This window comes from Lissotriton vulgaris, chromosome 2_1, assembly GCF_964263255.1.
Source record: "Lissotriton vulgaris chromosome 2_1, aLisVul1.2, whole genome shotgun sequence".
Lineage (NCBI taxonomy): Eukaryota > Metazoa > Chordata > Amphibia > Caudata > Salamandridae > Lissotriton > Lissotriton vulgaris.
Genome location: NC_141687.1, coordinates 1,550,137,613 through 1,550,163,924, shown reverse-complemented (window position 1 = coordinate 1,550,163,924; position 26,312 = coordinate 1,550,137,613). Strand labels below are relative to the sequence as shown.

At 49.1% G+C, this 26,312-nt stretch overlaps 1 protein-coding gene across 1 annotated transcript in view; it reads right to left on the bottom strand.

Moving 5' to 3' along the window:
* Positions 1 to 6,710: 6,710 nt before the first annotated feature.
* Positions 6,711 to 26,312, bottom strand: part of LOC147732882 (protein mono-ADP-ribosyltransferase PARP14-like) — a 1,251,483-nt gene continuing 1,231,881 nt past the window's right edge. Inside the window, exon 18 of the mRNA XM_086957427.1 lies at positions 6,711 to 7,219. Coding sequence (XP_086813553.1) covers positions 6,933 to 7,219 — 287 coding nt within the window. The 3' untranslated portion in view covers positions 6,711 to 6,932. The remainder of the gene's footprint in view (positions 7,220 to 26,312) is intronic.

The window sequence follows — 26,312 nt, the reverse complement described above, 5'->3', positions numbered from 1 at the left end:
AACCTTGGGCAGGAAAGAGGGTCTTGTCCGCAACACAACCTTGTCCGGATGGACAGAGAGGAAAGGAGGTGTGGAAGAAAGAGCCTGGAGTTCACTCACTCTCCTGGCAGAGGTGATGGCAACCAGGAAAGCAGTCTTCAAAGTAAGAAGACAGAGAGGACAGTTATGGAGCGGCTCAAAGGGAGCACACATGAGAAAGGTAAGAACAAGGTTCAAGTACCACTGAGGCATCACAAATGGAACAGGAGGGAACATGTGTGTGATGCCCTTCAAAAACCTATTTACAATTGGGGACTTGAACAAAGATGGCTGATCAGGTAGCCGTAAGAAGGCGGAAAGGGCAGAAAGGTAGCCCTTGACAGTGCCCAGGGCAGAGCCCTGCTGGGTAAGAGAAAGAAGGAAGAGGAGAACCTCAGAAAGAGGGGCATAGAGTGGGTCCACAGCCTTTGCTGTGCACCATGCCACAAATCTGTTCCACCTGCAGGCGTATACCGACTTTGTGGAGGGACGCCTGGCTGCCAGAATGACATTACAGACTTCAGGAGGCAAGTCAAATGGCCTCAACTGTTGCCGCTCAATCTCCAAGCTTGTAGGTGGAGACTGGACAGGTTCGGGTGGAGGACCGTCCCCTGCTGCTGCGACAGAAGGTCCTCCTGAAGAGGCAGACGAATCGGGGGATCGACAGACATGCTGAGTAGCTCTGGATACCAGTATCTTCGTGCCCAGTCCGGAGCCACAAGGATAACCTGGGCCCAGTCGCACCTGATCTTCAGCACTCTGGGCAGAAGTGGTATAGGCGGAAAGGCGTACAATAGACCGCAACTCCACTCGCGACGAAAAGCGTCGCCGAGCGAGTGCCGCCTTGGAAATTCAACGCGCCGAACTGATGACATTGCGCTTCTCTTCTGTGGCGAATAGATCTAACCAAGGCTCTCCCCATTGCTGAAAGAGGCCTTGCGCCACGTCCGAGTTCAGACGTCATTCATGATCCATCATGCACCGATAGCTGAGTTCGTCCGCCCTGGCGGTCAGAGAACCTGCCAGGTGTTGAACCACCAGAGTCACGCCCTGATGTTCCAGTCACTGCCAGAGGTGCAGAGCCTCCTGGCAAAGGGTCCACGACCCCACCCCGCCCTGTTTGTTGCAGTACCACATGGCGGTGGTGTTGTCCGTGAACACCTGCACTACATTCCCCCGGACAGAGGGGAGGAATGCCTTCAGTGCAAGCCGGATCGCCCGCAGCTCCAAAAGGTTGATGTGGAGCTGGGACTCCGCAGGAGACCAGAGGCCTCTGATCTCCGCCTCTCCCATGTGGCCCCCCCAGCCCTGGAGGGATGCGTCCGTCACAACTACGTGCTCCGGTTGGGGTAGTGAGAGGGACCTGCCGCTGACCCAATCGCGGTCCGTGAGCCACCACTGCAACTGTCTTGCAGTGCCCTTCGAGATCAAGACATGGTCGGACAAGTTGCACTGATGCTGGGCCCACTGAAACTTCAGGACCCACTGCAGAGCCCCCATCTGCCACCTGGCGTGATGAACCAGAAGGATGCAGGAGGCCATCAGGCCCAGAAGCCGCAGCGTCAACCTGAATGAGACTCGGGATAAAGGCTGAAAGATCGGAATCAGAGCCTGAATATCCCGAACCCGCAGTTCGGGAGGATAAACCCGAAACTGCGCCGAGTCTAGAACCGCTCCGATGAAGAGGAGCTTCTGAGAGGGACACAGGTGTGACTTCGGCATATTGATGGAGAACCCCAGCAGGTGCAGGAGATCGGCCGTAGTCTGGAGGTGGCTGACGACTGTCTGGGGCGAGCCTGCCTTTAACAACCAGTCGTCGAGGTAGCGGAAGACTGAAACCCCTAACCTGCGTAGATGAGCTGCAAGCACCGCCATCACTTTCGTGAACACCCGTGGGGCGCTGGTAAGGCCGAAGGGGAGCACGGTAAACTGAAAGTGCTTGTGGCCTACCGTGAACCGCAGGTAACGCCGGAGGGCCGGCAGGACGGGGATGTGAAAATAAGCGTCCTGCAAGTCCAACGCTACCATCCAGTCTCCGGGGTCCAGGGCAGCTAAGACCTGAGCCAAAGTCAGCATCTTGAACTTCTCCTTCCGGAGGAAGCCATTGAGGTTCCGTAGGTCCAAGATAGGGCGTAGGCCCCCTTTGCCCTTCTTGGGTACCAGAAAGTAGTGGGAGTAACAATCACACCCTACTTCTGGCCCAGGAACGCGCTCGATGGCCCCCTTGGCCAAGAGGGGAGTAACTTCCTCTTGCAGAAGTTGCAAGTGATCCCCCCACACGTGGTGGTATTGCGGTGGCATGGCTGGTGGGGTCGCCTCGAAGGGGAGGGAGTAGCCCCTTCGGATAATTTGCAGCACCCACCTGTCCGATGTGACAGTGCGCCAGTGGAGGTGGTGATGGCAAACCCTGCCCCCCACTGGCGTCACATGGGCCTGAAAGCACGGACTAGGAGGGTTTTGAGGCGGATGCTGCAGGGGCAGGTGTGGACTGGCCTCGCCGTTGTACCCGACCGCCGCCACGGCGGTTTCCACGTCCGCCACCGCGCTGGATGGTAGTCTGCGGCACGTGGCTGGCAGAACGTGTGGGGGCTCTCTTCCTTGGCCACGAAAGGGGCGAAAAGCAACCGTTTGCTGGCGCGGGGCCGAGAGGCCCAAGAACTTGGCCGTAGCCCTCAAGTCCTTAAAGCGCTCAAGCGCATGGTCTGCCTTGTCATCAAAGAGGCGACGGACATCGAACGGCATGTCCATAAGTGTGTTTTGGACATCGGCCGAGAAATTGGCGGACCTCAACCAGGCGTGACGATGAATCGCCACCGTCGTTGCCATCGCTCTGCCTAGAGAGTCGGTAGTGTCCAGCCCACACCGGATGGAATACCGTGCCGCATCTCGGCCTTCCACAAGGGCTTGGCCGAGTTTAGCCCGAACCTCCATCGGACATTCTGGTAGCACGGCCGCGACCGTGTCCCACAGAGAGTGGGTGTAGCGGTCCAAGAGGCACGCGGTATTGACTGACCGCAATCCCAAACTCAGGGAGGAGAACACCTTTTTCCCGTAAGTCTCGTACCTCTTGGATTCCCGGTCCGGGGGAGCCGACGGGAATGCGGTCTGGGAGTTGGAGGCCTGGATAACCAGGCTCTCAGGGGTGGGGTGGGTAGACAGAAAGCAAGGGTCACCCTGAGCCGGGCCACGTTCCTATCCACAGGCTGCCCTGTGGCGGGCCTGGACCAAGTGCCCAAAAGAACGTCTGACAAGGCCTCATTAAACGGCAGCAGAGGCTCGGCCGAGCTTGACTGAGGTTTAAGGACCTCAGTGAGGAGGTTAGTCCTCACGGCCGCGACGGGGAGCTCAAGGCCCAGGACCCTGGCCGCCCTCATCAGCACCACGCTATAAGCTGCCCCCTCCTCCGTAGCCACGCTAGGAGGGGAGACAAAACCAGCGTTGGGCGAAGTGTCCAGACCACTGGCCTCCCCAAGCTCTCCTGTCCAGTCCGCAGAAGACTGACACTCACGTGCCAGTGGATCCTCAGACCCCTCCCAATCCTCCTCATCACCCACCGCCTGGTACTCAGCCTCAAAAGATGGGGTCGGGTCATAGAAATAAAAATCTCCCATCGGCGTCGAGAGCGGCGCCGCTCCGGCGCCGGACCTGAATCGAGGGCAGGACCATGGACGACGTTGACCTGGGTCGGCGCCGGGGGCGACACCCGTGGGGCCAACGCCGGCGAGGTCGTGAGGTCCACCAGCGACAACCCGGATCCGGAACCAGACCCTTAGGGGCCCTGCGGCGTCGGGACCGAAGTCGCCGACGGCGCCGGGGCCGAAGCACCCGACGGCGCCGGGACCGGAGCACCTGGCCCGCGTGGGGACCCAGTAAGATCCGCTTGGCCCGAAGGCACCGTGGAACCCGACGGAGGAGCGAGCGACCTCATGGCCATGAGGAAGTCTGCAATCTCCCCCGGCGTCGCGTCCTGCCCAGGGACCGGTGGGTGTGGAGCAGGCCGTGACACCTGCGGCTCCAGCGGAGCCGCGTGGGCGGTGTCACCCGAACCCCCGGCTGCGTCGCGCGAGCATCGGGGGAGTCAGAAGAGCGATGATGCCTCTTCGACTTCTTGTGCCTCTTACCTGAGGACTTCGAGCCCGAAGACCGATGACGACTCCCGGAACTGTGGTGGCTCCGGCCCCGCGACCGGTCCCTCGACCTCCTTTCGGACCGGGACCTCGAGCGGCGGACTGCCGAAGCTCGAGTCGCTTACGGGACCGCTCCTGTCTAGCCTTAGACGTCAGGGCCCGGCAGTCGGAGCAGGACATGACGTCGTGGTCCAGGCCCAAACAGTGCAGGCACCGGCGATGGGGGTCGGTAACCGACATCATTCGGTTGCAGTCGGCACAGGGCTTGAACCCGGGCATCCCTACCGGCACCGTCGGAGTTGAACAGACTTCGAAAAAGGGATCAAAAAGGATCTCAAAAGGTTAGTCAAAAAGTGACTAGGGTACAACTTTTTCCAGATCTGCGCTAGCTGGCGCGGGAAAAAGAAGAACTGACGTCAGCACGCGGAGGCGGCGTCTAAGTACTCCGACGACGTCATCACGGCGCGGATGACGCCTACCGAAGCGCATGGGTACTGCTACACCAAAAAATTCCGGATCCAGTCTGACGCCCGAGGTTATTCTAAGGTAAGGAATCTATCACTAACGTGTCTCTTTCAGATAGAGAATCCCAAGCAACGGCCACATTTTGAGTACTTTCTTGGTGCTCTGGGTTCTAAGCACTCTCCTTTCCGCTTAAACCACTTCATCACAACTATTGAAGAAGTCGCTAATTTCCATGTCATAGCAAACTTCCACTGAGTCACAGCCAAAGGCCACGTTTATGAACTTGCATTCAGGGTGAAATTTACTTGGTCTAGACAGAATACTCATGAAACAAGTCTAGGTCCATATAAATTGGGTCAACAAGGCACAGCCAAAAGCAATTCAGACACATTCCTGCAAAAAGACTGCAAACCCAGGAAGATCATTTTGTATAAGTAAGTATTTTCAAGAGCGCATGTGAGGTGCTCGTTGATGGTACTAGTGTATATCCTACTGTGATGCTTAGGGACACCCCACCCATGGTCTTTGCATTCATTCTCTTCTACTCCTCAGTCTGTTCATTAGATGCCCTCTAACCCAGCATGCGTCTGTTCAGCCACCACTACCATCCCATGAAACAATGCCCTCTGTTCAACGTTGTGCTTTGTCTCCCAGTCTGAACCATCTTTGTGTATTTCTCTTCCAATGTATGCCGCTCCTGAATTTTGAGCTTGGGCTTGGTTTACATCCTCATTTCCACCTCATACACCAAGGTCGCAAGCATATGTATCTCCTGTCCCAGCGATTTCAAGTCAATACATGCATCTGTCACAACACATTTTTCTTTGCGAAAAAGTATAATTGTTCTTGAATATCAGCAAAGCGCAGCTGCTTACATTTAATGGTGCTTATTTTTTCTTCACAAGTACATTTTTTGAGGCTTTTGTACTGTGCTCTGAGGACATAGCTCTATTAAAACTTTTTCCATGTCATTTAACAGTTGTGGGTGAACAAGTGACAGAAGAGCATATAAACTGAGCATTCTCCTGTGCTAGTGTGCTCTTTCACATTCTATATCCATTTGAACATCAGCAAAAACAGAATGCCCTAGCTAAGAGCCTGGCTACAGTGGCTGTGGTGTGAAGGATCTACTTATAGTATATTCCGTCTTCCAATAGGTTGGGGCACATGTACAATCACTGTACACGCCCAGGAGTTTTCAGTGTGCGAGAAACCATTATGATCTCTACATTACAGGCCAAACTAAAATATCAATCAGTCAACCAAAAAGGAGCACTTTGATTTGTCTCTGGAAAAATGCTTTACTTATGTTAGGGATCACCAGATGCTATATGATGCACAATCCCATATGGGTGAGGTTTTATGATATTATGGAGCCTTTAGGAAGGCTTTCATTTAGCCTAAAAAAAGATGTTGGCAAAGTACAACATTTAGATGCAAGAAGAAGCCAAAAACGTTGTAGTCCTTGAAAGACTTGCTGCCCAAGGGCAACATACTAACAGGTAGAAAAACGACGAAACGGCCTCTCAAATCGTCTAGTGTCCTGCACAAGCAGAGAAGATGCTCTCGGCAGAGATTTAGGAGTGAAATAAGTATAGGACTGTATTTGTGTGAGGGCCTTTTGTGCAAGAGAAAACCTGCACAGCTCAAACTTCACTCCATTTGTCCAAGGTGCCTGATTACAAAATACTCCTGCCCAAGATGCATACTAGGGCAATGTGAAATTAGCGATTTTGTTTGTCCAACACATGTTAAATAAATAATGAAAAAATAGTAAATACAATTCTGCAAAATTACCCATACACATTTCTCCTTTATCGCGTGTATCTTTTCTCTGTGGGGTAAAACTCGCTCAGAAAAATATAGGCAGGAAATTGGTTCTAGGAGAAAATGTCTCTTGGCAAAACTTTTTTATCCTAATCAGTTTCCCCAGTAAAAACAAAGTAAAATCTCACACCATGTGAAGTGGTGAAAATGTGTGTAATGCAACACAATGAGAAATGTGGGAATCAGGCGAGATTACTCAGACACAACAAAACATTTGTACAGAACTAATACAAACCTCTATAACCGTATGTAAATGTGAAATTAAACAAAACATAAGGCAAAGTCCTTTATTGGGCACACATACATATATATATATATATAGATTACATAAGGCATCATGTTTATTGTATGAATATAGAAAGAAAAAAACTTCATTTGGAAGAAGGCAACTGGCGGCTAAAGAACTGAGGTGTTTATTACATATTCCTTAGAGATTGTACAGGTTAACAAATGTATTTTAGTAGGAGAAGGATCTGTAGAGAAAATGCTTATTGGTTATTTGAAACTGATTAAATATTCTGGGTAAGCCTGAACATCGTTAAATATTACGAACATGCTAGGGTTTGCAACATTGTCCGTCACGCTGTCATACAGATCAGTGGGGTCTTTAGTACTTTTTGCTGGTGGAGTAATAATTCCGTGTGCTCCCGGGCAAAATAATCCAGTAAGTACTCTGGTAAGATACATGTATTTCATTCCAGTGGCGTCAGGTCTAGAATAGGTGTTTTGCGCTGAATAATTTGCATTGACAGCAAAATAGGTTCCGTTTCCAATTGCAGCAGCTGTGGAGACACAATGAAGGAAAGGCTTCGTAAGGCGAGTGAATGAAAGTAGGGCGAGCGGATGAAGCCGGATGACATCCAAAAATTACCATCACCTTCCCAGACCTTAATGATGAAAATACCACTAAAGCAATACACTACAATACATTCCCTTAAGGGGCTATATTCATACATCCAATTTATACCTGCAATGATATTCCGCGGAAAAACAGGAATATGAGTAAAGTATACTTACCTGAATTTGCTTATCCCTGATTTTCATTTTACCAATGTTTGCCAATCATGCAGACTTAATTATTCACATAGGATTTAGGGTTCCAGAAAAACAATAAAATGGTGAGTTTATGGCCCTTAGCAGAGCCAATTATCATTGACCTTTTCAAGACACCAAACTCTCTACAGCCTCTAAAAGTTTAGCGCTCCACTTACCCATTTCTACCTAATAACACCAGAACAGGCGCTGGTTAGGTATTGGGAAGCCGATAAGGGCAAGAAGTGAAGGGGGTGGTCTGGTTGACACTAACAACACAGGATCTCAGTAAATGACAATCGTTTTTTCTCTATTTTGTGCAGCAACATTCATCCAAACTTTACTTCTTCCCTGACCCCTGCAATAAATTCATTAATGAATACAAGTTTCAGCATAAACCATTTCCTGCAGCAGGAGACTTATCAAAACGTTTACTAAAGAGACCAAAGGGCAACGAAAGGAGTAAGGAGAAAATAGGGCAGAACTATTAGATCACCTTAGTAAGAAAGGTGTTGCAGTGTAGTGGTCAACCTATAGGCTTATTTTTAACATGGTGCTAATTAACATGCAATTTTGGGTAGTTAAGTTAGATTGTTGCACAATTTGCATCTGGGAATTAGCAAAATAACTCAAATGTTTGAATAACCTACAAATAACAATTCATATTTATTTTACAAATGCATAATATAGTCCAGAAAACTCAACATGTGGGTTACGGTTGCACTGACAAAGGTTCAAGTTACAGGAAAATACAATTTTAATGCACATTTTTAACCGTGGCAAAGTGAATAATTAAAGGATAATTGTATCAGAATTAATTGAAATCTAGTCTGTAGACAAATGTTACAAGTCCCTTTTTGCATACTTAACTTAGTGCATTGTAAGGGCTTATTGGGCTACCCACCTTTGAACATTTTAGGACTATGTGAAAATTATTTCTGTCTCTTTCAGTTGATTGAAAATGTGGGTGAGAAGTGCACTCTCTTATTCAATTTAGACACCTTAGATTGATGTGTGCTGTGTTGGGAAATATGCCTGCGGAGCATATGGAATACAACGAAACAAGTGGCCTAGTTCCGAACTGGCAACTAGAACTCCCAAACGCACTACTAAGTGAAACAATATTGACATTCAACAAATGTAATAATAATTTTTCGGATTCAATTTAATACAAAATAAATTGCTGTAACAAGAATTTACTTGATTCTTTTATGCAATGAAACACATTACATTTTAACAAAATCATGAAACATCAAGCTGTTCTGTGTAACATATTTCAGAACCCAATGCATTTCAGTCTCTCGGTCCCTTCACAGGTGTTACAAATACTCGGGAAGATCTTCCCGGGACTTAGCGAAGTCGGGTTAATATATCGGCAAGGAACCGAGAGAATCTTACGGTCGCTATACTTGAGTGAGGATATTGCACACAACGGCATTATGGTGAATGCCTATGTCAGGGTAAAGAGTCAGTGCGAGAATCTGTATTACCTCTATGTTGGTTTATTTACGCGATCGCCAGGTTTAGAAAAGAGAATCAGCATGAGTATTTGTAACACCTGTCCGGTGGTCTCTTCACGCGATTTCTGGGCTTAGTAAAGAGGTGTTTTCCACCTGCGTCTTTGAATTACTGTTCTGTTTCATAGAAGTTCGCCTGGCTCGGCCTTGAGCAGCTTTCTATCCAACAGAAATATCTATCTGTGTGAAGACAAATACCCCTGATGAAGGGACCGAGAGTCCCGAAATGCATTGGGTTTTGAAATATGTTACACAGAACAGCTTGATGTTTCATGATTTTGTTATAATGTAATGTGTTTCATTGCATAAAAGAATCAAGTAAATTCTTGTTACAGCAATTCATATTGTATTAAATTGAATCCGAAAAATTATGAATACATTTGTTAAATGTCAATATTGTTCTACTTAGTAGTGCGTTTGGGAGTCCTAGTTGCCAGTTTGGAACTAGGCCACTTGTTTTGTTGTCTTTCAGATGAATGACATTCCTTGTCTCTGCTGATAAATGTTAAGGAACGTGGAAGGAGGAGGTCGTCATCCAGAGAGCGCTTAGATTCCCACATTTTTTAATGTTGGGAGACTTTAACTTACATATGGACACGAGCCTAGCTCCCGGAGTAAAAGACCTGGAAGAGATTTGTAAACTTGGCCAGTTGGTACAACAGGTGCGCTCTGCCACTCATGTAGGGGGTCACTGTTTGGATTTGGTATACTCTAATTTTAACATTTCAACCGACCCACCCTTCCCTATTACATGGTCAGACCACTTTCCAGTTCATTTTTCCTGGGACATTAACTACACTCGTGTGCTGCCCAAATCCAAGCCTGGGGAACACCCAAGAAGAATTAATATTCCGGACTTGGTGGCGGCCCTTAGGCACACCGCCCCAGTGAAAGCACAAAATTTGGATGAAGCTGTTGATAATTTCTCATCCTGGATAGACTCTTCCATTAGATCACTACCAGAGTGTAAAGGAAAAAATAACCGTAGGGCCACCCCCACATCCCCTTGGTATACTGAACAATTAAAGACTTTAAAAGTAGGATGTAAGGCACGAGAGCGAGTATGGAGAAGAAATTACTGTCCCATTGCAAAATCGGAACTCCGAGCAGCTCAACAAAATTACTATGCGGCGATTAAGACGGCCAAGGGGGAATTCTACGCGGCTAGAATTCTTAAAGCTAAGAACAACAGCCGAGAAATTTTCTCCATTGTTAAAAGCTTCACAGCTCCGGTGGCAGAGAAGATGTCAGCCCCGATCTCTACAGATTGGTGTGAGCAACTATCCACCTTTTTTATTGATAAAATACTAAAAATTCAAGATAGTTTTAAACCCTCCGATCAGCCACCCTCTCTGCAAACCGATCAACTTCTAATCGATCGACTACCTTCACCTCCACTATGCCAAGTAACAAAGGTTAAAACTGAGATGTCTAAATTTACTCATGTTGAGGAGATGGATGTGATGACCATACTAAAAGCTTTGAAGTCGGGGTCCCCAGCAGATCCATGCCCTGCGAGGGTTCTGAGTGGAGTGGCCGAAGTAATTACCCCTGTGGTCACTGCCCTGGTCAATGAGTCACTAGCTTCAGGAATGATGCCCTCCCAGTGGAAACAAGCTAAACTCCTCCCACTGATCAAAAAACCCACTGCAGATCCACTGATTACATCTAACTACCGGCCCATATCCCCTCTCCCAGCCCTTGCCAAAGTATGCGAGAAGGCCGCATTTCGGCAGCTGGAGAGGTTCGTGGAATCCTCTGGGGCACTTCACCCGGCCCAATCAGGGTTCCGTACCTCTTTTAGCACCAAGACTGCACTTGTGGAGATGGCAGAGGCCATCAGGGAGTGCCTGGACGGAGGCGGCAGAGCAGCTCTAATTTTATTGGACCTCTCTGCCGCGTTCGATACGGTGCCTCACCTCCAGCTTTTGTCTAGGCTGGAGGATATTGGCATCTCGGGCGCGGTCCTTGGGTGGATCAGGTCTTTCCTGTCTGACCGGTCCCAACAAATCTGGTTACCTCCCTTCCATTCTTCTAACGGCAGGGTAGAGACTGGAGTACCACAAGGGTCGACCTTGGGTCCCCTTTTATTTAATGTTTATTTAACACCTTTGATTCTGCTGGCAGAGAACTTGGGTGCGAAGATAATGGCATACGCCGACGACACCCAACTTCTCTTTACCTGGAATAAGGAGAATATCTGCACTTCAGGAGCCCGCCAATGCCTATCCTCTGTATTTGCTTGGCTAGCAAGAGCATGCCTCAAATGCAATGAGGACAAATCGGAAATCTTGCTCTACGGCCAATTTCCAACTGACTTTAGGGAGTCCATTTGGCCCAGTGATTTACCTTGCCCTAAGGGAGAGGGTGGGATAGCTAAGAACCTTGGAGTCTGGTTTGGAGCCGACCTGTGTTTCCGTGACCAGATTTCTAGACTGGCTGGGACTTGCTTTGGAACTCTGACCACCCTTCGAAGATTCTTTCCCCTTCTCCCCCAAGCGGCCAAAGAAACGGTAGCCAGGGCACTGGTGCTCTCCCGCCTGGACTACTCGAATGCCCTTTACATCGGGGCACCTGACTTTCTGATTAGAAAGTTACAGGTAGTCCAGAATGCGACGGTGAGACTCCTCTATAACATCCCGAGGAATACTTCGCAAAAATTAATGGGGAAATCCATACGTCACTGTGGGATGGGGGCCACCCTCGGATCTCCCTGCCGACCTTCAGAAGAATCAGTATGATGGTGCAAATTCCCTCCTGGATGTGAGAGCATATTACTGTCTAATTGTCTGAAAGATTGAGCATTCCTGAGGCGGAAGCCAGGAATGAAGCTTAGCAACAACATTACTCGTAAAAGCTGTACTTTTTAAAATTGGAAATTGTATGTTTTAATTCTGTTTGCTCTGACCTGCTCCCTCGCCGCATTCTCGCCGCAGCCGATTAGGTGCTGCTCGCGGGTTTTCTGCCGCCATCTTGGGGAAGGTTTTCCGGTTGGCGCACCAGTTGTCCAGCCCTCCCTCCTCACTACAAAAGTCGCGCTTCTGCTCACGCGCCCAGATTGTCTGAAAGATTGAGCATTCCTGAGGCGGAAGCCGGGAATGAAGCTTAGCAACAACATTACTCGTAAAAGCTGTACTTTTTAAAATTTTAAATTGTATGTTTTAATTCTGTTTGCTCTGACCTTCTCCCTCGCCGCATTCTCGCCGCAGCCGATTAGGTGCTGCTTGCGGGTTTTCTGCCGCCATCTTGGGGAAGGTACTCCGGTTGGCGCACCAGTTGTACGGCCCTCCCGCCCTCCTCCCTACAAAAGTCGCGCTTCTGCTCACGCATGCAGATTGTCTAAAAGATTGAGCATTCCTGAGGCGGAAGCCGGGAATGAAGCTTAGCAACAACATTACTCGTAAAAGCTGTACTTTTTAAAATTGGAAATTGTATGTTTTAATTCTGTTTGCTCTGACCTGCTCCCTCGCCGCATTCTCGCCGCAGCGGATTAGGTGCTGCTCGCGGGTTTTCTGCCGCCATCTTGGGGAAGGTTTTCCGGTTGGCGCACCAGTTGTCCGGCCCTCCCGCCCTCCTCACTACAAAAGTTGCGCTTCTACTCACGCGCGCAGATTGTCTGAAAGATTGAGCATTCCTGAGGCGGAAGCCGGGAATGAAGCTTAGCAACAACATTACTCGTAAAAGCTGTACTTTTTAAAATTGGAAATTGTATGTTTTAATTCTGTTTGCTCTGACCTGCTCCCTCGCCGCATTCTCGCCGCAGCGGATTAGGTGCTGCTCGCGGGTTTTCTGCCGCCATCTTGGGGAAGGTTTTCCGGTTGGCGCACCAGTTGTCCGGCCCTCCCGCCCTCCTCACTACAAAAGTTGCGCTTCTACTCACGCGCGCAGATTGTCTGAAAGATTGAGCATTCCTGAGGCGGAAGCCGGGAATGAAGCTTAGCAACAACATTACTCGTAAAAGCTGTACTTTTTAAAATTGGAAATTGTATGTTTTAATTCTGTTTGCTCTGACCTGCTCCCTCGCCGCAGCCGATTAGGTGCTGCTCGCGGATTTTCTGCCGCCATCTTGGGGAAGGTTTTCCGGTTGGCGCACCAGTTGTCCGGCCCTCCCGCCCTCCTCACTATAAAATGACTGCACCCCCTAGAGCGCGTAGCGGGCGCGCCGATGGCGCGCCAAAGGCAAGCCCATCTGCGCCCGTCCAAGCCTGGACACACCCAGGGGCCAGCACCCCTGCTCAAATGATCAGATACTCCTCGGAAAATTTACGAGCATTGTATCAAGCCAAGTCTGTGCTTGGTTCTGCCGCTCTTGAGCAACTGGCTCATCTTGATATTCTTGGCGACCCTCATAGGGCATTCGACCCTCTGCCCACCATTCCTCGTCAAAATTACAGTCATAGGCCTACTACACCATTGGCCACTAACGTAACCCTCCATATCTCATTTCTCAATGCACGCTCCTTGGTTAAGCACCAATGGATATATTTTCACTCCTCCTCGACGATAAGCCTGATATTTTTTTCATCACTGAAACATGGCTTAATAGCGACTCCTCCCCGGACATCCTAGCAGCTCTTCCAGAGCCATAATACATCTTGCATGCTAACCGGGCTCAAGGAAAGACAGGAGGAGGAGTAGCAGCAATCATCAAAAAAGAGCATACGCTCACTTCTATGTCCGCTTTCACCCTTCCTAGATTAGACAACTTAATTATCAAACTAGATTCCAAGACTTGTCCATTAATATGCGTCCTTATTTAGAGACCTCCTCAACATATGGCGTCCTTCCCCCTTTCCCTGTGCGAACAGTTAGCTACTGTAGTCACAGATTATTCCAAAGTTCTTTTGCTCTGCAACTTTAATTACTGGTGCAATGATGAGTTGGGTGGCCCGACGGTAAATCTCCGGCAATTGCTGGAGGGTTTTTTTAGGAAATGGCTCGTACCATCCCGGCCGAAAATCTGGATCTTGAGCAGGCCGAAATGAACATCTCTTGTTGGCTGCAAGCAATTTACATGCTCCCCTGAAGAAGTTTAGAATAGGCCGCCGTCTGGACTCTCAGAAGTGGTTCACTGAGGACTTGAAGGCGAAAAAATTAGACACCCGTCAAAAAGAACGAAAGTGGAGGAGAAACTACGACCCCCAGGCCAAATTCATTTATATAGCTGCCCGTACCGTTTATAAGCAAGCTATTGTCCTGACCAAGTCACTTTATTTTTCAAATATAATCACCAATTCGGAAAATAAATCTAAGGACATTTTCGCCATTGTCAATAAATTGACTAATATGGAGAGAGTTACTCTTCAACCAACGGCAACACAGGATTTGTGTAACTCCCTCAATCTATATTTTCGGGATAACATTTCTACAATCAAAGCCAGCATTCCAGTCACTGCCCTAACTTTGAACACTGACCCTTGGACCCTCACTGATCGTTTCTTTGAGCACTTTCCTCCTCTTAATGAAGATTCCTTATGTACCCTCACCACAAGGGTGAAATCTGGTTCTCCTAGGGATTGTTGTCCACCGTACATCCTAAAGGAAATCATATCGGCCCACTCTGCCCCTATTTTGAAACTCCTTAACGCTTCCCTCTCTCAGGGTGTTGTCCCTAAAGCCTTTAAAGATGCGGTAATCTTACCCTTGCTAAAAAAATCGGGTGCAGATTCCTCAGTTCCCTCCAACTACAGGCCGATTTCCCTGCTCCCCTACATGGCCAAACTCCTCGAAGCTTATGTTACCACCCACCTTTCTACATTTATTGAAGATTCCAACTACCTGGATCCCTATCAGGCCGGGTTTCAGCTGGCCCACTCGACCGAGACCATCATTACCGCTGTCATGGACTCCCTCCGTGACAACGTGGATAAGGGAATTCCTCAGGCCCTGGTCCTATCAGATCTTTCTGCCGCGTTCGACACGGTCGACCATGCCATCCTTTTGGACCGTGTCGAACAGGCAGGCATCCGGAGCTCTGCCTATAATTGGGCTAGGTCTTTCCTCAGCGACCGTTCTCAAGCAGTCCGCCTGGTTCCTTTTATTGCCCCTATAATTCAGACAACCTGCGGTGTGCCTCAGGGGTCATCGCTGTCCCCCCTTTTGTTTAATTTGTACCTTGCCCCCTTGATCCAGTCCTTAGGAAAATTTCTAGTCACCACATTCAATTATGCGGATGATTTACAGCTTATTTTTTCTATCGACGGTTCCTCTAACTCAATCAGGGATTTTCGGGATACCATGTTACACATCTGCCATTGGATGGATACTAATCATTTAAAACTGAACCCCGGAAAAACGGAAATAATCCTCAACGGCAAAAGCCAATCACTCTGGGGCCCTCAATATTGGCCCCCGGAATTGGGTCCTGCACCTCTCCCTGCGGCATCGGTCAAAAGTCTGGGAGTAGTTATTGACAGAAATCTCTCACTGAAAACTCAGGTGGGCATGGTGGTATCCTCCTGCTTCTACCAGCTGCGCAAGATAAAGAAAATCAGTCGGATGTTGACCCAGTCGGCCTTGATCCAGGTGGTGATAGCGCTTGTGCTGTCCCGCCTGGACTACGCCAATTCCATCTATCTGGGTCTCCCCTTGTACCTCGGCAGACGTCTCCAACTGGTGCAAAACCAAGCTGCCAGACTGATCCACCACCAGCCCCGTTGGCAGTCTGCTAGGCCCATTCTTAGACAACTTCATTGGCTTCCCTTCTCTCAGCGAGTGCAATTCAAAACTGCCTGCATGGTTTTTAAGTCGCTTCACACCTGCAGCCCTCAATTTATAAACACCCTTTTGTTTAGGTACACCCCCTCCCGCAACCTCCGTTCTGCCAGTCTTCACCTCCTGTCCACACCAGTTTTTAAGTTACATCGCCAGGGCGGACGCAGGTTCGCTGTGCTCGCCTCCAAGCTTTGGAATGCTCTCCCTTTGGGGATTCGCTCTTGCAGGGTTCTCTTAGTATTTAGAAAACAGCGTAAGACCTGGCTTTTCCCCTCAGCCTAGGCTCAACCCTCCGTTATCTGGGTCTTTCTGCTCAGTCAGCGCTATGAAGCCCCTGGACGTACGTGCGCTTTATAAAAGGTTATTAATATAACATAACATAACATAACATTACTGGCTATCTCATTTAGTAGTTATAAATGAAAGGGGACATATGCTCGGTGGAACACCCTACTTATTTGCTCGAACGCACGCAGTTTCAAACTAAAGCATATACGCACTACTTATATAGGTTCAATGGTGCACAAGCGCTCCTACCAGCGACCCGGGTGACCATTGAAGCCTGGATTAAGACCCAGAGATACATTTATTTATTTATGTGTTAAGCTTATAAGGCGCACAGCTACCCAAGAAGGGTTTCCCGGCGCCGTGATGCAGCACAGTAGGTGGTATGGGATTCGCAGGAATTTTATCTTATTGGTTGAACAACCAGGTCTTGATGTTTTTTCTAAACCTGGTGTAGTTTGCCTCCTTGCGGATGTGGGGAGGGAGTGTGTTCCAGAGAGAAGGTCCTAGGTGTGAGAAAGATCTGCCTCTTATTCTTGCGAGTTTGAACTGTGTGGACATGTCTTTCCAATAGCTTTGAGAAGACAGGGAGAAGCGATATGGGTCTGTAGTTTGATAGAATCTCGGGGTTCGCCGTAGGCTTTTCAGTAGGGGGTTTACCATTGTGTGTTTCCACAATGTAGGAACTGCAGAAAGTTCAAAAGATGAATTTAAGGTGTCAGCTATTATCTCCAGAAAAGGAGTGTCTAATTGGTTAAGTACCTTGATAGGGATTGGGTCGCAAGGGGAACCGGATTTAATGGTCTTGAGGATGGACTTCAGTGTGCCAATAGTAATTGGGGGTCATTGTTCCAGAGTAGCCTTAATTATGGGGGCGTTGTTGGTGTCAGCTAGGGTGTTTGTATCAGTCTTATTACTTTTTATTTCTGTAATAAGCTTTTCAATCTTATCAGTGAAGAATTTGGCGAGGTCCTCACATTGTCGTTCATTTAGTGGTCGGGCAGTTGCTGTGGTTTGTGCACCTGCCAGTTCCTTAACAGTGTTGAACAGTCTTTTTGATCTGTTTGTTGCTTCCATAATGGTGTTAGATACATACAGGGCTCGAGCTTTCATACAAGATGCGTGATATTTGTTTCTTGCGTTGTTGTATGTCCCCTTTTTATCTGGTGCATAATTTTTCCTCCACTGTCGCTCTAATGCCTTACATTTGGTTTTTTCTGCTTTTAATGAGTCGTTAAACCATGGGGCCGGAGGGCGGTGACTCTTTCTTTTTATGTGAGGGGTGGGTATGCATGCACCGGCAGCATCACTGAGCCACTTTTGAGTTGCTTTAGCAATGCATTCCATGTTTTGGCCCTTATTTTGGGGGGGGGTTTCACCAAGTGCTTTATTGAATTGAGCGATGTTAAGTGTTTTCCAGTTTTTTCTAGACGTGGTTGGGAGAACAGGCTGTGTAGATGATGTGGCTGGTAGTTTAAGGCTAAATTCAATAAGGTAGTGGTCCAACCAACAGATGGGAATTGCGTTGTGCCATACTAGTTCGGTAACATTTGTGAATATCGGGTCCAGTAGGTGTCCTGCCTTATGTGTAGGGCCTGAATTTAATAATTTGATATTTAGAGCTGTTAGGTCGTCTAGCAAATTTGTACATGTGGCGTTGGATAAGTCCTCTAAATGTATATTTAGGTCTCCTATCAAAGAAAAGTTTTTTGAACCTAGATTAAAAGGGGTAATGTAGTTTGCTAATGAGGAAGCCCAATGGGTGTAATTTCCAGGGGGCCGATATATCAACATGCCAGATAGCGTAAAATTGGGGTTCATGGTTATTTTAAAGAAAGCTGCTTCACAGTCTGGAATGTCTACAGGGTCCAAACTGCATTTTAGTTGTCTCTTGAGAATAATAGCAATTCCACCTCCAATTTTATCTGCTCTTTCTCTTCTTATAATGGCATAGTTAGAAGGAAGAGCTGTGGCTATGTCGGGGCCTGCACTGTCATGAAGCCAAGTTTCAGTTAGGAAGAGTGCGCTAGGTTGGTGTTATAGTAATAGGTTAAAGATGTCTAATTTGTGTTTAGGCAACGAGCGGCAGTTTACACTGTAGAGCAAAAGTCTTTCTCATTGTGAGCAGGAGGCCGCTCCCACTTTTTGTGTTCTTTCCTATGATCGGGGTAGGGTTGGAAGTTTATGAGTGAGAGATGGCAATTTGGGCAGATGTCCTTAACTGCATAAAGTGCATCAAGTGTAATGCAGCCATCGTGCTTGATGGGGCGTAGCGCTTTTAGCTGGCCTGGGGACATTACCTGTCTGACAGGAGCCGAAGGTACCTGGCCTTCGGCCCCGTGCCCCGGCCTGTCCCGGACGGGCATAGACGGGCTGGTCTTTGGCGCGGACGCTGCGCGCATCCGCTGCGCGTATTTGGGGGCATCTAGGTTTTGTAGAGGACGTGCTAGCGTTCAGCTCCGCCTCCACACACTCGCTCAATCAATGCCCGGCACAGGGAGGGAACCCGGAAGAAGGTACCGCCCTGCACCCTCCACTACTATCAAGTCTAGTGTTTGCGGTGGCCCGGGGTAGAAGGGGCAACAAAGACCGCCACAAGATTATCGTGAGCAGAATGCTATAGTTTTAAAAATTTTAAAAGGTAAAGTGCATCCGTGCAATTTTTTAAAATCAAAATTAACACAAAGCTTTAGAATATTCTAGGTCGGGCTGTCAGTGCAATTTTTAAAATCAATTTACACAAGAGCTTTCAAATATTTCTAGGTCGCGCTGCGATCATAAAATGCGCGTGTCATCAGGGAGAATGCAGCTTTCAATGAGGTTTTGTAGAGGACGTGCTAGCGTTCAGCTCCGCCTCCACACACTCGCCCAATCAATGCCCGGCACCGGGAGGGAACCCGGAAGAAGGTACCGCCCTGCACCCTCCACTATTATCAAGCCTAGTGCTTGCGGTGGCCCGGGGTAGCAGGGGCGACAAAGACCGCCACAAGATTATCGTGAGCAGAGTGCTATAGTTTTACAATTTTTAAAAGGTAAAGTGCATCCGTGCAATTTTTTTAAATCAAAATTAACACAAAGCTGTGGGCAACCAACAAGATACACACAAGAGACTCCATTGTGGTCAGGCAAGAGGTTCAAGGAAATAGGGAAATTGACAGGCTTTAGATCCTGGGATCTAATCAGAATCTCTTTGCCTATTAGATGAAGTTGAAACGCTTTGAGCGCTAGAAAAATTATTGCTAGCAGCTCTAGATGGTTTATGTGGAGGTGCTTTTGTTGCAGAGTCCACATGCCCTGAAAGGTATGCTTTTGGAGATAAGCTCCCCAACCAGTGAGCGATGGGTCTGCTGTTAGCACTATTTGTGGAACTGGGTTGATGTAGGGATGCCCTTTTGAAAGGTTTTGTGTATTGCACGACTGCAGAGAGCGATGAGCGCGGCTGTCCACCAACACTAGATCTGATCATTGACCCTGAGCCTGGTTCCACTGACATGCTTAGCATTCCTGGAGAGGGCGCATTTGAAGTTTGCGTAATGGACGTCTAGAATGCAAGACGCCATCATCCCTAGCAACTACAGGAACCATCGAGCTGGTAATGAGTGTTAGGGCTGAAACAGAGATTAGAGTCTGCATGTTGCGGATTCTGACTGGGTTGTGGCACACTAGAGCTTTTTGAGTGTCTATTGTGGCTACTAGATACACTTGTATGTTGGATGGTTGAAGATGAGACTTGGGAAGGTTTACAGTGAACCCAAGGTTGTGGAGCAGTTGCACTGTCTTTCAAGTGTGGCGTAGGCAGCTTTGTGGCAAGCTGGCTTTTATGAGCCAGTCGTCTAGGTATGGGAAGACATGAATGTGCTGTCCAACGGCGGCTGGTCCATTAGGGGTGACGGGGCAGCGCCCCACTTGTTGTAACAATCAGCAAGCAAACTTTTAACGTTGACAGGCAGGCAGCAAGAAATGTAAACAGACGGCAGACGCAATTCATTCATCTGTTTACAATTCTGGCTTGTGCAGGCAGCTGCTTCACAGCTTTAAGTGCGCATGAGTCAACAGACTCACAGCGCACGCAGGCGAGAGCAGCAGGAGTCCAGAGAAGTGGACTCCGTCTCCTACTGCACATCTGCAAGAAAGGGGCGCTTTTCATTTAGAACGACCACTCCATTGACATTACACTATACACCCTATTTGTAAGTAACTGCAAAGCCCACTTGGACTTTGCGACCTCTGGGTTCTTTTTCATTTTCTCCAGTGAGTTATCAACTGCTGGGCCAAAGAGATGTTCCTTGTCAAATGGTTGATTGAGAATGGAGGTTTGCACCTCGGGCTTGAATCCTGAGATTCTTAACAGAGCATGCCTGTGTAGTAGTACGCTAGTGTTTATTGTACACGTTGTTGTGTCTGCTGCGTCTAGGGCATATCTGATGGAAGTGTTGTTAATCAGTTTGCCTTCCTGTATAAGATCATTAGCCTTAGATTTATGTCCACCAGGGACAAATTGCATAAGCTTTTCTAGCTCATCGTAATGAGCCCTATCATACCGAGCCAACAAAGCTAGAGCATTAGCAATGCGCCAATGATTAGCCGCTTGTGAAGCTACTCTTTTGCCCAAGGCATCAATGAGCTTGGACTACTTATCAGGAGGAGGGGTCTCACCTGAGGTCTGTGAGTTAGCTCTCTTGCGAGCGTTGGAAACCACAAGAGAGTCTAAGGGTAACTGACTGTCCCAGGGGGGGTTCCTCTTGTTGTTCCAGCCCTTCTATTCTGTCAGAGTTAGGAGTAAAGACAAACGTAGGGGCTTTGAGTAAGGACTTTAAAGAAGGTTTTATTGGGATATAAGTCTTCTTCTGCATAACAGAAGTAGCAATCCGGTATGGGAAATCAGTCTTTCAAAGAGTTCAACCAAATAAAGGTGGGGTTTGCGACACATCCGTCGTTTACACCAAAGGACCAAGGGGGCTTCGGACTGGTTTCTTCTCCCCGTTGCAGTAAGGCGTTGCACGACAGGTCCACCGGCACCCAAAAGCAAAAAGACAGGCAAGAAGACTAAGGTTACTGGGACGTCCAATATGTACAGCTGTTAAGGAGGGGGGGGTGAAGGAAGTCAAGTGCAAGTGAATCCTCTAACGTGGCGCAGTGCTCGTAGTGCTCGTGAGGGTAAGGGCACAAGGGATACAAGGTACTCTCCGAGGCGGTAACTATTCAGTATGGATGCTACTACGTCCAACCCACCCTGCTACCCGGCCCCGTACCTTGTCAAGCCACGTTCCTCCCTCGGGACCGTGGCAGGGCGAAGCGCCGGAACGTTGGCCTCCTGGCTTGTCGACCACAGCGGGGCACGTCTGTAGCTCGTCCTCCTTCCCGGTCTCACTCGCGTTGCTCCTTCCGGTCCGCAAACAGTCCTCCTCGAGGGAAACGCCGTCCGCCGAGGGAACCGTGCTTCCGCTTTTTGACGTTGCTCCGTAGAGAAGGGGCGTGGCTGACGTACTCGGCTCGTTCCAATTAAAGGAGCCGGGTCCCATTTCAGGAGGGGTCCAGTATTCGTCTTTCTTCTCGCTCCACTCGGTCTCGGGTAGCTGTGGGGACAATGTGCAAGGTGAGAGGGGAGCGGCGGACCACCACTCCAGATCATTACGGGGTTCACCCAGCACCCCGTCACACTGACCTTTGATGTATGCGGGGTCAGTAGATGCAGGTTTATATTTTTTCTCCACCCTAGGTGTGATGATTCTTTCCCTCACAAGATCTTTAAATACCTCATCTGTGTGCTGTAACATCCCTTTATGAGTGGCTCTCTGAGAGAAACTTAGGGTCTCAAATAGAAAGTCCTCCTCTAAAGCCTCCTTATACAGCTCCACCCCGTGATATTGAGCACCCCTGTTAAGTAGATCAACATAGCCAATGTTATCATCAGATGGCGAGGGTCTGGACGGATACAGATCAGGGTCATTATTTGTGTTTGAGTCAGTGTGTTAATACTCCCAAGGGTCAATGTCCCGTGGCCTATCCTGATCCTCATCTCCATCCCCATCATCCTGTGGGTCAGGTGATAGTGGTGGTGAATTTGTGGGTGTGATAAGTAAATCCGGATAAGTGGGGGAAGGAGGTGGAATATAAAGGGGAGAAGGGTTAGTACCTACACTTTTTCTTTTGAGAGGCATTTGGTGGTACTCTGGCTGGTCTATTTTTCGTTTCTTTGGAAGGGTGGCATGGATATGTCCCGTATCTGGTTTACGACCAGTTTTTTTCTGTTTCGGATCCAAAGGCGGGGCATCTGGCCCACGCTCTTTAAATAGAGTGTCTTTGTCCTTACTCGCCGGTTTCGGCATTGAAGGTTTCAGCTCCAAGCCTTTCGGTGCCGAAGGTGGATTCTTTGGTAAAGATGGGATTGTCACCAAGAGGTGTTTGGATTTAGGTCTTGGTGCCAGTATGGGGCCTACTCGAGCCGGGAGGCTTTTTTATGTGTTTCGGAGCTGGGCCCAAGGGAGGGGCGTCTGAAACATTTTGTCAGTGCCGACCTTGGCCTGAAGGCAGAGGAAGGACCAGAGCCTTTTTCTTTGCTTGTTGAGGGGGCACGGTACTCGGTCCCGGAGTAACCTGCTCCTCTTCTTCCATGTCGGAGTTGGCCTTGGACACAGAGATATGTTGTTCTTCTTCCTCGGCTCCTTGAGCGTGATGTTCTGTGTTGGAATCTTCGCCGAAGATGTCCAGTGCAGAGCCGCTTTGATGTTGCATCTTGTGACGTCGAGCCGACGGTCATAAAGTGTCTTCTTTGATCGAAACAATCGGCACACGTCGCAGTCTTTCTCATAGTGTTCCGGGGATAGGCAGAGGTTGCACACTTCGTGCAAGTCGTGCGTGGAAATTAAGCACCACACCCGGGGCATAACTTGAATGGAGTCCGTTCCATCGACTGCTAGCGCTGTCGGCGCGGGTAAGCCCGGCGGCCCGCCATAAGTTTTCCGATAGAAGTTATTCGAGTGGAGACAATACGCGAAGAATGGGGAACCACGATCGATAACAATACCATCGAGGGTAGTGGATTGCGTGTTGAAGGGTTCAGAGAAACGATGCAGAACCGGAGCGCAGCAATACACATCCGAACCCAATGGCAGACTAACTATGGAGTTGATGCCCATGTACACTATTACCGAAAGGCGGAGTCACCTACCTAATGATTGGAAAGACTTCTTCAAAGAAAAACAAAGTGCAAACATCTGGATCCAACACTAGACGGCGAGCTATGCACAGCATGTGATCTACAGCTCACATGCCTCGAACCACTATTTCCAAACATTATTGTTAGTATACTACATAGTTTATCAATAAAACCGCATGTCATTGAGAAAGTTTGTGGACATTTCAATGGTAAATCTGCCTATTACAAATGATAGTGTACTACCATTTCATGCTTTAATTATGTATATATTAAAAGTGATAGTTTTTAGGTTTAAAGCATTTTATTAAGACAAAAACATAGGGAGAGGGAACAGGAGGTTAGGGCTACATACATTAGAGTGAAGAAAATGAGCATGACACCACGGGTGTGACGGTGGACAAGTCTGCTGTGAAAAAGAGGCAACAGCAATTGCAAAGAGCTAAATATAAGCGGCACCTTCAATTTGGGCATAGTCAACACCAACAGTCTAAGCAAAGAATAAGAACAGTAACACTAAGAAATCCAACCCACTATCCCCTAGAACCACCCCCCAAACACCTCAACTTAACCCCACCCCCCCCCGTCCAATGTACCGCTGATAATGCTACCTGCCCCCCCTCCACGACCCAGCCCCGCTATCCCTCTTATTCTGCTGGAACCACCGGTGGTGTCAATCTAAGAAGCCTGAGGTACCTCGGACAGGTGAGTTCCCTAAATTCAGTAGTTTCAAGCGCACGAAAGGGTTGCCACAGCTCATCAAATTGGTCTATCTCCCCCGCTACCGTGAGTGACAATTTTTCCATACCCAGCACATGCCAGAGCCTGTGCAATCAGCCAGTGACGGAGGGGACTGTGGTGGTGCGCCAATGGATTAGGATGTTCTGAACAGCTGAGCCCAGCGCTATTGCGATTTGCCTGCCCCTGCGGGACTTCAGCGGATACATCAGGCCGTTAGGAAGGCCCAGCAAAACATACGCAGGAAAGCGCGGTAATTCGATTTCAAAATGCTTATCAACCTCATCAAGAACCTCCTTCCAATATGCAGCCAACAAGGGACAATCCCAAAGAATGTGTGAAAGGGTCCCCACCTGACCACAACGTCTCCAGCACTCCTTCTCAATATGCCTGTTCATCTCGTGCAGTCTCTCAGGGGTATAATACCAGTATGTGGACACCTTGGTCAATGTCTCAGTAAGGCCAGTGTGATATGCTGAGTGTCGTGCACGGTGTGCAATCTGGTCCCACTCCTTATGGCTAAGTGTCCTACCTAATTCCCTGTGCCATCGCTCCCTGCCCGGATTGTAGTAGTGAAACGGAGGGGGTTGTAAGAACTTATAGAGATCAGTGATCAGTTTAGTGTCGGAGGCGCGGGTCACCAACCACCGCTCGTATGGCATTATCTGACGATCGGCTGTGTCCCGCACCTGGGGTTGAAGCGCCCAGTGCCGGACCTGCATATATCGCAGTCTATCCGACTCCGGTAGGTGGAACTCTTGTTGAAGATGCTAAAAGGGGACCACCCCCTCCGGACCGTAAATCTGAAAGAGCGCCCGACAGCCCGCTGCCCTCCAATGGGAGAAAGCGCCCGGCTCCATCCCCGGGGTGAAATCAGGATTACTCGCTATGGGCGTGAATGGCGAGGGGAACGTGGTAAGTTCCCGAACCTCGCAAACTGTGTCCCACACCCGTAGGGGAACACGCGTGACAAAGGAGGCGTAAAGGTTGGGGGGGTGGTAAGCTCGGCGCAAGAATGGAACCTCCTGGAGGGTACGCCCTGCCACCGCCTGGTCCTGAAAGAGCCAGTGCTTATCGGACTCCCACCTATTCCACTCCACAAGGTAGCGCAGCTGCGCCGCCTGAAAATATTTCCGGAGATCCGGAATACCGAGGCCCCCCGCTTCCGGGGCAAGCGTGGAGAGAACCCTCTTCATCCGCGGCTTGCGGCCCTGCCAGACAAAGCGTGCGATGTCAGCTTGCGTCTGCCTGATCCAACCGGCTGGAGCGGCAAGGCTCGGAAGAGGTATAGGATTTGGGGCAGAATCGTCATCTTGACCGCAGCAATCCTGCCAAGCCAAGACAACAGGCCCTTGCTCCAGCGGCCAAGCTCCTCCTTAATCTTCTTGCTAAGAGAGGTGTAGTTAGCCGTTACCATCTCTGGCAACGTCGGCGCCAGCAGAATCCCCAGGTACGGCACCAGGGAAGATGACCACTGCATGGGAAAGAGCCGCTGGAGGTCTCGTCTGGTATCCGCAGCTAAAGACACATCCAGAGCCACTGACTTGCCCATGTTCATTTTGAAGCCAGCCACTCGTGAAAAGGCATCCAACTCGTGGATGCAGGCGGGAAGGGACCTCCTGGGATCGTCCAGGGTCAGCAGGACATCATCCGCATAAAGACTGATCGTGTGAACATACTGCCCCATCTTGACTCCGATTGCATCCGGGTTTTGGCGGATCTTCTGGGCAAACGGCTCCATGTAAAGAGCAAAGAGGAGTGGGGAGAGTGGGCATACCTGTCTAGTACCGCGCTCGATTGCAAAACTACGGGAGCTGCACCCGTTAACCCTCACCGTCGCTGAAGGGTTCCTGTAACAATTGAAAACCATCAAGCAGAATTTATCACCGATGCCCAGTTTCTTGAGCACCTGCTCGAGGTAAGGCCAGTGTACCCTGTCGAAGGCTTTCTCAGCATCCACCGCCAGCAGCATCCGCTCACCCGGGATCCGCGAAGCCTTCTCCAGAATGTGCGTCACTCGCTTAGTATTGTCGACAGTCTGTCTGCCGGGTACAAAGCCAGCTTGGTCGACCTCGACCAGACCCGGGAGGTGCAAGGCCAGCCTGGATGCTAGAATCCCCTTGTACTGCTTGAGGTCGACATTGAGGAGTGAAATAGGCCTATGAGCCACATAAGGCCCGATCCATCCCAGGTTTCGGGATCACTGAGACCGTCGCTCTCAGGAGATCCGGTGGGATAGCTCCTGATTCGGAGAAGGAATTAAACAGCCGGGTGAGGATAGGGGCCACCACCGGGCAGAAGGTTTTGTAAAACAGGGACGTGTAACCGTCTGGGCCCGGGGCTTTCCCGTGTTTGAGTCTGGCTATCGCGGAGATCACCTCCTCTATGTGGATATCGCGCTAAAGATATTCCGCCTGAGCGGGGTCTAGCGCC